The 12,004-nt window shown below is 39.2% G+C and overlaps 1 protein-coding gene across 2 annotated transcripts in view; it reads right to left on the minus strand.

The window, feature by feature from the left end:
- The window catches only part of NEK7 (NIMA related kinase 7), a 66,480-nt gene that overhangs the window by 36,744 nt on the left and 17,732 nt on the right, over positions 1–12,004 (minus strand). For both annotated transcript variants that reach the window (XM_027462474.3, XM_027462475.3), the window contains 2 exons: positions 5,222–5,284; positions 4,556–4,666 (listed from right to left, as the gene is read on the minus strand). In XM_027462474.3, coding sequence (XP_027318275.1) covers positions 4,556–4,666; positions 5,222–5,284 — 174 coding nt within the window. The remainder of the gene's footprint in view (positions 1–4,555; positions 4,667–5,221; positions 5,285–12,004) is intronic.

Consider the following 12,004-nt stretch of genomic DNA (forward strand, 5'->3'; position numbering starts at 1 on the left):
TATTTCTGGCAAAACAATTTCATTTCGGTCACCTGTGCTATAGATTGAAGCATTCATAGTCACTCGGGTGGCACACAGTGCTGCCGGCACTAGGAGATGCAAGAGGTTCGTGCAGCTCTGCGTGTATGGGAATTCACCACTTGGGCTGCTGTGCTCCTGCAATTCCTGCTGGGCAATATGAACTCTTCTCTTCAAAGAATTTCAGTTCGGGTGAGTTTTCACGGCCATCACTCGAAGAGAAGTCCACTTTCTGTGTTTTATATCTGCTTTATTACATGAGAGCTACAGTTTTTCAGAAGAAATGCTTACTGGATTTTAAAACAAATGAAAAAAAAAAACCACACCTTGGCAGCATAATGCACTTTTCCTTAGCCTTCTACTAAATCATACATCTTTCAGAATCACACTCTGAAGTGGTCAGCTTGCACAGAATATCATTCTTCCAATCAAACAAAGTCAACTTAGAGCCAATGTGTGCTCTGAAATGTACCAAAAAGCCTGCAGTACACCTTCAGCACTGCCAATGAGTTCCAAAGAAGCTCACTGCTAACATCTTTTGGCATCAAAAGAGGAGGGAGGGTTTGCATCCCAGGCCACGTGGAGAAGAGAGCTGCCTGATGCTATTTCACACGGGGAAGCCCAAAATATCCATCAGAGGTGAAACATCAAAATGGTAATCAATGAGACTTAAAACCTGCCTAAGCAGAGGCCCAGCTACTGCAACGCCACAACTGGCGATTTAGATACACGTCAGTTGCTTGCAAGGAAATAACTATCACTGTTTAAATTGTCCCATTTAAATATATAAATATACAAACATCCAAATATATACACTCACCCTGCACGCACAACTAGATAGATAGATAGATAAGGACAAAGAATACACTGTTCCCAACTACAAAACAAAAAAAAAAGAGGAATCAGTATGAAGTTTATACCATTTACAAATTTTTCCTGTTTCAAAATATTTGCCTATTTAACTTAGGTAATTGTAGTGTTTTATTTTTAAATTTAACCCTGAAAAAAATATACATTAAAGCATTCTCTGAGCAGTGTGTAAAGTGCCTACGTGACATTTTGTGGAATTTGATTTTTTTTTTTTTCCCCATTTCTTGACAAAGCTGCTAGCTAACAGATTTTCAACTTTTTAGATGAAAGCTTTCAAGCTCACTCCCAAAACATGATTTAGTTCCTTAAGATCTGGTTGACATATTCAGTTTAAAGTTTGCATTTTTTTTGGTGTAGTAAGATTATTTGCCAAAAAAAAAAAAAAATCTATAAAAAGGAAATAGACCTAGGAGCTTTTTGCTGATCATATTTAAAACAAACATTGCAGTGTCTTCAAAACATCCCTTCTTACACCTAGTAACTTTAGTTTTAAATAAAGCATCCTAATTATTCTGCAAGACTTGAAATTATATTATTTCAGCACGTTTAGCACAAGCTTGCTTTTTTTTTTTTTTCCTGAATCATTCTAATGTGGTTTCTTGGCTAATGCAATTAGCAGATTCTTTTTTGTTTATGGCATTTACTTTATCCAATATCTATCAATTGTTGCTTAAAAATAAAAAAAAAAAATCCTGTCCAAGTCAGCAGTTTTGCTCCCACAGAACGCTGTTCAACCCGTCTCTGTGGTGGAAGAGAGCTGTGACTAATAGGAAAGGAGATGAAGCCCCAGCCCTGCTTTACAACACGTCTGCACTGCAAGGAGGTGGTGTGACGAGGCAACCCGGGGGCTCCATCAGCTACCTGTAACCTTGGGAGCTGCATCACCCTCAGACCACCACACTGCACAGTGGAGACCACAAACCCTGACAACCATAAGCAACTGGGAACAGGTACAGCAGTTGTTTATTTGCCATCTTTTCACTGCAATACTACCCAGCGATCTAGACTTGCTCTTTCCTTCTTCCCCCATCTCTACACAGCACTTACGCAGTACCCAGCTCTATGTTCCAGTGCCAAACCAAGTTTATAACCCAGTGAGTATCTCCCAGACACCAGTAATTCTCTTCTTCTGGGTGACTAACGTGACATGGTCAAGGATTTGGCTGTTAAAAACAAAGGCTGTACAGAAACATATTTCTGTGAGAGATGAAACATCCGGGGGGGCAGGGATAAAGTGAGATTCTTATTCAATCACCGGATTAAATTGGGGCAGGGGGGCACAGGGAGAGAAGAGAGAGCACGCATGAGATGCTTCTGATTTCATTATGAGATTCGTAAATGCCAATGCACAACTTTTTACTTTTTTTTTTCTCCTCCATACAGCAAATTCTATGAATTCTATTAGAATCCATTATTGGTCCTCAGTATGAATACATCAAGTGATTTTCCTCAGTTGTCTACTCAGTGGGGACAAAGAGAGTATTATTCACAGGTAACAAGAGGGACAGTATAAAAGCCGGACAGCGACGACGTGGTTCATTAAGGGAAGAACTAAAGAATTCATTAAGGTGCACTGTGAGGCACAGCAGCTTTGCGAGCATTCTCCGATGTGCCAATAATGTCATAACAAATACCCAAGTAAACCAGTTAAGGAGTTTTCCTTGACATTCGCAGTGGTTTCACTGTCATTCAAACTGTGGTCATTTACAATTTCAAAAACATGCTCCAACCTTGTTTCTACAAATCACACAGCAGCCAGATACCCAACCACTCTTCTGGGGGTGTCACGACATCCTCCAACAAACTTAAAGCAGCAGACTAGCAAGAATACTGGAAACCAAAGCATGGCTTCATTATTTATTTATTTATTTTTTACCAACACAACACAGTTACTGACCTTTGTAACGTGACAGGCAGATATTTTGCTAGGAAGTTTCCACCCCATTACATATTTTTTATTTTTCAGGCAATTTTTACACTATTTTGTTCAAAAGACACTGTAACCGATGCATCCACACTTAACGCTGATATCATCCAAATAGTCTACCAAATCACTTCCTCCACAAGCAGCATGAAGACTGAGTGCATTGTGACACCTCATACATATTTAATAATAGCCTGATAGGCTGTCATTAACATCAAACAGCAATCTAAGTTTGCTACATTAAACATGATCCCTGTGTTAAGAGGAGAATCACAAACTGCCTCCAAGATCGAGCCTGAAAGAAATACCCACCGACTTGGACAAGGTGTAATGAGGCCAACTGCACTGAAGGAGCCATTATTCACACACTGGATTAAAAAAAAAAAAAAAGAAGGGGGGAGAAGGAGGGCAGAAAAAGCTTCAATGGGTCATAAGACCAGACATGCCATAAGGCAATCTGTCACAGAGTACTCATATTAATAACTGTTGTGTCAAAACTGAACACTGCAAAGAAAAGACAAACCTTCCTTTATGTTTTATGAAATGTAAGCCCACAGAATTAATAATTCATGAGATGAAGAAAAATATCAGATTTGGATATAAATATTAACAGAACCTTGTCAACCCGTTTAGAACCCAATTTTGACCGTCCTACCTTACAGTTATCAATCTAGAAGGGAACATTCTCCAAAAAGCTCAAAGGAAAAAAAAAAAACAAAAACAAAAAAACACACATAACTATGAGAGTCATTAATGAAGAAATTAACATTCTCCATTCATGTAGGTCCTAAACAAAACAGCACAACTCTGTTCTGTGCCTGGCAGTTGCTGAGAGAATGCTAATGGACTGGCGGTGTTTGTTCCCTGACTTACACTATGTTGACAACAATAAAGTTGGTGCACACACAAGAAAGTACACCAAAGGGACTTAATAAAACCAAGACCCAGTGGAAAAAGGGTAGGGAAACAGGGGAGGTGGTTGTCAGATGACAAACAAAGATTAAAAAAAAAAAGCTGATTAAAAGTTAATGCAAGTTTCAGCATATGAAGTTCATACAACAGCTCCTAGATAATTTTTTTCCAATGAGCTAAAGAACTGGCACTTAAGAATACAAAAAAAACACCTAACCTATAGCACACAATCACTTATCCGCAAGTTCACTGTACGTGATTTCAACCAAATTACAAAATACATTCTCAAAATATGCTAATCTCAAGATAACATATTTAACTAGGCCTACAAAACCATGCAGTGGTTTCCATTTCAATCATTATTTTGTTTGCTAAAGTGATTAGCAGTATGAGCTCAAGACGCAGAGAAAATCACTTCTGCCTTGTGACACCAGCCCCCTCTGCTTTCAAGACTATCATAAAGTACAGAAAGTTCTAACACAAAACACAGTTGTGCCAAAATCAGGAAAGCCATCAAAAAGCACTCTTCTAAATGGTGATGAGAGTGCTTTTAATTAGCTTTTTTTTTTTTCTCCCCACAGAAAATAATATAATTAAGTCTAGTGATGTCCTCACCTGCACTTACACTATAGTTAACAGTGTAAAAAATACTTTTGTTAAGCATCAGTATTGGGCGTACATAAAAAAGTCAGTACAAATACTCAATTTTTCTCCACAGTTTTTGCCATTTTAACTGCATTCAAACCACCAGTGAGCAAACAGACCGAGAAGTTAAAGAAGTTTAACACTGAAACCTTTTAGCAATAATAATTTTTAAAAGTCAATTCCTACCTTTATCATTCTAGAAAGATCTCCAGCATCAGCTAATTCCAAGACTATGTTCAGTTCATTGTCCTCAATGAATGACGCATAGTATTTTATTACATTTGGGTGATTCAGTTGCTAAGAAAAGATTTACAATGCATGTTTTAGTGTAGTGTCTTATATTTTATGAATGAAACATTTTTATTTAGGCAAATAACACACCTGAAATATAGTATGATACAAACGGTACATTCTTTTATGAAAAGCATTTACAGACGAACATTTTGCAGTAACATGCAGCAAGCCTGCAAGAACATGGTGGAGTTTTAGGATCGAGACGATGATTCATGTCAGTACTTTAAAGGATCTTTTCTTTCAATGCATCTGTGCAATAGTATGATAAAACTTGATGAAACAGCTGGGCCAATTTTTGAAATCAGTTTTTTCTTGCACACAAGACACTTAACTACAATATCACATGTTTAGTAGAAACTTCTACTTGAGAAGTTACACATTTTTCGATAGGATTGAATTCTCTATTTTAACTTTTAAAGCAATTATAGATTGTAGATCCCTTAAGTGAGATTTAGTAAAGCTCTACACAGCTACCAGTGGACATGTCAGGTGTATCTATGAAACAAATAATGTACTTTGATAATGGTTGCATTTTTATTCAAGATAAGTATTTTTTACCTTTAGAAGATCTATTTCTTTTATGCAGTCAGCACGGGCTTTGGCATCCATTAAATCAAATATCTACACACAAGAGATAAGACAATTAAGTGATTAAAAAAAGCAAACTGAGTCATCGTTATTATCACATGGCATCTATAGAGCAGTTCAAGTTTCACAGGAGCAAAATATAATACAGTAATACGAAATACTCCTAATGCCCTTAGTGCAATTGTAAACATTGCAACGCCCACATACTGATTTTGGTGCTATATCAGTACTTTTAACCCTTTCATAAGAACAACTAGATTGGAAGTACAGGTTCTCCACAAATTCAGCCACCACTTCTGCATATCTATTGAAATACATGGCAACAATTCAGCACTTCTCCTTCAAGATGGTCCAAGTGTCAGCTATTTCTCCCACAGCTACCACACCATTATAAGAGACAGATTCTTTCTAGGACTGAGCATGCCTGCCTTTCTTAATCTCTTGTTAGTCCTCCTTTTGTTTTAAATAACACATGCACTTTTACTCCCTCAGGATCAAAACTTCACTGTCACCTCTGATTCTTTCTCTCCCATTTCCTTCCCTTCAGCAAGGGAAGAAGCGATTTGGGTTCTGTAATTTGTTTACTAGAGCACTTTTTTCATCTGTCACCTTGACTTTTATAGCTTTTTACAGTTAGGCACCTTTGCTCATCATTTTTTTTCCACCTCCCATCTGCTCCAAATTATTCTGCAATGGATCTCATCTTTGCCTCTTCCACGGTTAACCACGTTACCCTCCACTAATTTCTGTTTGCAGCAATTTTTTTCCTGTCATTAAAAGTCCTTATCCTCATTCTACCCACATTTATATTTGACCTAAATTCTTTCCATTTTCACTGTTTTTACCACCATGGATTCCCTTTGCACTTTACTTTCTCAGATTTGCATCTCTCCATATAGTGCCACCAAGTGATAAATCCCCCTTAGAAGTGACCAAATTGTTGCTTTTCCAGTGAATCCTTCCTCTCTCATTCCACATTACTTTTGGAATCCAAGGAAGTGGATTCGGACAGGCCTGCCTACCAGATGTGGAGCTACACAGAAGAATACCAGTAGCGGATCGCAGCCCTCCGAGAGCACATACGCTCTTGTCTAGATGCTGCTCCCCTCTGAAAGCCCATCTCATCTCCTGCCCGCGGATCTGACACACAAAAACCTGACTGCAGTGGATGCAAGACTTGCTTTCTCAAAAAGACAGCCAAGTCAGGAACTGAAATGCCAAGCCTGGAGATGGGGAAAAAAGAAGAAACAGGAGAGAAGGAATGAAAGGAGAAAACAAAACTACTCTACCAAGAAAGGGAATAAAACATCTCACAACTACTTGTATATTAATGCCAGGATGATGGGAAATAAACAGACTGAGCTACAAGTAATTATTCAAGGAGGAGGCTGAGGAGGATATAACAGACACACAGCAGGGTAAGTAACAAGAAAGGAATGCTAACACTAAGAAATAAAGCAATTTCAGATGTAAGAGAAGAAAAGCGTTAGTACTATATGTGAAATTAGAGGTACAGGTATTAAACGGCAAATAGCATTGATGCAAAAGACAAGAGTTTATTTATTAAGGCTGGGAAAACACATTTAGTGAAGGAGATGAAACAGCCTGCATCTGCTATAGATCTTAAATCTGAATGAAAAAGCACTGCTCTTTAATCGCCTTGACAATAGACTAAAAGTCCTAGCACCTGCTACTGTCATGAAGGACTGAAATATTTTTTTCTAGGAAATACTTCGGAAACTTCAAAATATTAGAGGTAGCACATTAACAGGGAAAGCACTTGGAAGGCAGGAGATCATAAATGTCTTTGCCAGTAAACTACGAGACCAGCAAAAGGAAAACCTCACACCTCCCTCTCCCAAAAACAATCAATGGAAGTGTGCACTGAGTAGCAGGGGGATAAAGTACAGGGGCACGGCAAAGTTGTGCATGTCTGCTAAGCCTGATAATGAGATAATAACATTTCTTATCCATGATGCAGAGATCCAGGTGCAGATATGGAGAACTCCCAACATACCGCAGAGCCTAATCAAAGCTGCAAACAGAATTTTAATCTGAAAATTGTACACAAATTACCTGGTCATGCAGTGTAGAGAAATTATTCAAAACACAGTTTCAAGATTTAAAAACAGAAGACCTGCAACGTGGCAGGGGAAAAGAGAGAGGAGTTTGGACCTTCTAATGACTGTTTCAGTTTCAGTTCCTCCCTCAATCCCTTACCTGGTATTTCTGCTAGTTTAACCATGGGCAAATTCCACAAACACTTCCCAGGTCGTTGCAGATTACCTCTAAGTGACCAAGCACTTTAATTCTCTACTGGGTTTACACTGGAAACACACATTTTGATTCTTTGTTCTTGAGCACAGAATACTTTGACCTAAGCCAAACCCTCACAGGTGGTTAATCGACCTTATGTGTATAACAACTTCGGCAGAGGCTGCCAGAGCACGTGGCAGATGAGGGCTGCTTCCAAGCTCTGGACCTTCCTCAAATGTGAAAAGGTAGAAATTAGATGCTATTATCCTACATTGAGAATAATTCTCATTTCTCTGTCATAAGAGATGGATATTTGTAAAGGAATAGAGCAACAGCAGCAGACAACAGGATGCCCATGTAACCTATCCATCACCACCCATACAAAAATACAAGACACCTGCTTACCAACAGACTTACCTATACGAGCAGTATTTCCCAACACACCTAAACAAACAAGCATTGTGAGCATTCTGTTTGTTTTTAAACTAGTCCTCTAGTAAGGATGTAAACCATGACCCGTCAGAGAGGTGTATCAGAAGAAAAGCCCTATGCACAGAACTAGGAAAGATTTGGCATCAAGGGATAGGGAAGAAAAAGACAAAATTTTGTCCAGGTATTCTGGCTGGCATTCCCAGTATTTCTAGTTCGTTATTAAGCTGTCACAGAGCATAGGCTAGGCCAAGCAACTGATCCCAGGAAAAGTCAGACGTAAGTTTTATTAACATGACTCCCCTCCAGTTTTGCTACACTTCACACAGCCCAGTGGCAAATCTGTCTCAGCTTCAGCTAAACTTAGTATTTAAGACATGAATAAAATAACACAGTTCAAGAAAAACCTGAGTCTTATGAGATCCTTACAAAGACAGACCATCCGAACATTTACAATTCTGGACCAGATCTAATCTGAACAGACCTCTTCCTAAAAATCCAGAATTCCAGTTTCCCGGACGTTAACCTCCTCCAGCAACAAAATTATAAAAACACACCATCCAGTCCATGGCATCTGAGGAACCCCTGCCCTATCACATCCAACAGCTGGCACGACTCTCCTCCCGATCAGATTATCCTTCCAGTCTGCCAAGCCGCTCCGCTTGGATCCCAGGCTCAAACCCGTGTCAGCTCCCAGGGCAACTACTGCGAGCAGAACCCAAACCCTCTGCACTTCAGCACCACAAAAGGGTTCAGCACTGACGAACAACACACACCACAAAACGGAAGCCACAGTGAAAGAGTTTAAAAGCTTAAAAACAATCTTCTAAGTGCATGTCAAAACGAACAGGGGGCAGCTGGTAGCGGAGAAGGAAGGAGCTGCCACCCCCAGCATCCTCCTCCCGACGAGGAGCTCGGGGCGCTGGGGACACCCCGGACCAGCCAGGAGGGTGAGGGCTGTGCACATCGACTGCCGGGCACTAGCAGTAATTAGACTACAATTACTAGCATTGCTGTAATTGGCTAATAATGGAAAGCGCTGCATTTTGGTCAGCCGGTTTGGCCATCAGTTGTACTAACAACAAATGCTAACTCTTGACTCCGCTTACAAGGTCAGGATCACGGGGTAATGCAGGTTGTAGCTGTGTTTTTCTAGTCCATACAAATTGCATGGAGTATAATGCAATCTTATTTAAAATTTTAATTACTCTTCCCTGGTTTCTGTTTTCAAGGACTCTGGTAAGATTAACATTTCTACAAACTAATTATGTTTGCTGTGAAAAGCCTATTAATATGCAAAAATTATATTAAATATTTTTATGATGCATCCGTTTTCACAAAGTGTAATCAAAAGCCTCATTTTGAGGAGTGCCATGCCCTATTTAGCAATTAATTCCTGAAAACAATTAGGCAAAAACAGCTCAAGAGATGTAAGAGGACCTTTTAAAGCTCTTCCTGAAACTGTATTCTTTTGGCATTCTAGAAATATCAGTTTTAAGTACTGTCAGGAGATAGCCATACTTTTAGAACTATTTCTCAGCTATTTTAAGATCCAGAACACAAACTGTTCCCCGCACAGATGTGTAAGCTAAACAAAAAGGTTGCAACACATGAAATGAAATTCCTGAGAAAACTTCTGACATAGATGCTCACACACTGCTCCTGCTCCTTGAGAGCACTGCGCAGAGCAAGAAGGTTGAAAAACATTTCACCACCAGATGGAAAACATCAAGCCGTAGCTCCTAAGTGCAGACGGTATTTGCGCAATTACCAACGACTGATTTAACTCAGCTTCTGAAGGAAAATGAATGTGTCAGTGTTCCTTCACATGGTACCGCTTTCAAAACACGCCAAGGTGGGAGCCTGCTTCGTTCCTCTTGCTCTGAAGAGGAGCGCTTACTCCTCCAGCACTTTTCCAAGACTTCCTCTTCAGTAGTAAGAATAGAAGTCTTTTAACCTTACCATTTAAATGTCAATTTAATCTAGTTCTGCTTAAAAAAGCTGTATAAAGGAAAGATGACTTAACAAAAGTTCTTCTCAAGCAAAACACAAACATGCCTGCCACAACGTAAGTCTACAGACAAATAAGCAAAATAAAGACTTGAATGCACACAAATATTGAGACACTGAACAGCAACAAGGAGCATTTTGTCACCACTGCACTGCTGTGCTAAGACACGAGTGCTTCATAAAGTGTAAAATTACAAGTGCTTCCCTAAGATTAATTATCTCTAATTCAAGCCTGAAGTAGCAATCCACTGACAATACACAATGAATAATGAATGTAAGTGCAAGATAAAAGGATTCGGTTTTGAATCACAAACATAGGGGTCTCCGATACTGGAGGGAAAGGGAAGGAAAGGTGGAACAACGTGAAGCAGAAACGTTCAACACAATCTGCAGTTGTATTGAAATGTGCAGCTTCACCTAATAGTTTGAGTAGCCAAGGTTTATTTTAAAAATACCAAATCAAACAAACAATATCCAGACAGTGACAGTAAGACCACAGTTACAAGTCTTGTGTTACATTCTTAAAATACCCCATTTTAAGCCCCTCATATCTAAGTTCATACCAGTTCCACAGTTCACAGTTCCACCTAACACAAAACCAACCATCAGTGCTCACACTGTCCTGCTTTGTAATGCGCTGACCGATTATCAAACGAAGGGCAGAGACTTGGTGCAACTGGGGGGGCTCCCGAAGCTTTTCAGTCCTTCCTTTAGGTCTGAAATAGAAGGAGCATCTTGCCAAGCCTGGTATCATTGAAGAACTGTTGCTCAAGAAGTTGGTCCAATCTAAGTACTTTGAAAAAAAGGTGATCTGTACCTGTGTTGTTATACACAGTCAAACAGCAGGGAGAAGGACAGTAGAAGTGGTAACTGTTTTATAAATATAATTGATCAACAAAAACAAGTAGGTTGCATTTCCATGGAACAAAGACTGGTCAGAGAGGTAGGAGTTCATTACATACCATAAAATGCACCTCCTCTCTGAGGCCCCTGTTTTTGCTATTCTGTAGCATTTTGAAATTTAATTACCAGTCTTGGTTCTGGAAGTATCTTGCAGGCTTCTGGAAAGAATAAGGACCAAGAGATGAGAGATAAAGCAACTGTAACCATTTACAAAAGCTGTTCAATGGTTTTGTCCTTTGAGAACAGTTTGTGAGGATTTCTTCCCCTTTCCAAGCAACCACTAGAGTGCTTATTGCCCAGAATGACATGTAGTGGTACCTAAGGGTATTGATGGTTCTCTTGCAAGGATTATTTACAGTGGTAGTGGTAGAGATGCTCTGCTTCTTCCTCAGGCTATTCCACGTATTTTGGACTTTACACTTGTTAAGAAACTTAACTAGAAGCTCTTCAAATGTAGACTGCTACATTAGTAGCTTATCTGCAGTTGATCTTCCCTGATTTTTCTTCCACCCAGTGTCACTCAGACACTAGTGAAAGTGAAGAATAAAGATTTGTTTTATAATTCTGATTTTATTTAGGTAATATTACAACAGCATCTCAGAAACATGGTTCCGTGAAAAAAGAGAGCACCTAATCATTATAAATACCACTTCCCTAACTCCAAGCAGGCTAACCATACGCAGGAATACGAAACGTGAAGGGTAGAACTAGAAGAAAACATCCAACAATTAATTTCATGTATTCTGGTTAAACTGCTAGAAAGAAATTGCAAATTAAATAGTTTTCACCCTGCTACATATCCGACTGTAAACCAAATCAAGATTTCTACTTCTTCATGTCATCTGGACTCAGCAACAACCACAGACTCAGAAAGAGCGCGTTCTGTCACCATCTGCTTGTCCTTCCTCCCACAGCACCGTACTGCCACTTGCTTCTGCTCACGTTGAGTTGCACAAACATACATTTTGTACACATTAATGTAACATTTATCAATATTGTACATATTTCAGCCAAGTACAATTTTAATAGCAGGAAATAAACATTCTTGTCAGAAAGCTTCACTAAAAATAAAAAAAAATAAAAATCAAAGCTGGCAATCCCTTTGGAACAAATAAAGGCCTGAGATCCAGTAACACTGGGAGAGGATAACTGAAG

This window comes from Anas platyrhynchos, chromosome 8 (genome assembly GCF_047663525.1).
Source record: "Anas platyrhynchos isolate ZD024472 breed Pekin duck chromosome 8, IASCAAS_PekinDuck_T2T, whole genome shotgun sequence".
NCBI classification, from domain to species: domain Eukaryota; kingdom Metazoa; phylum Chordata; class Aves; order Anseriformes; family Anatidae; genus Anas; species Anas platyrhynchos.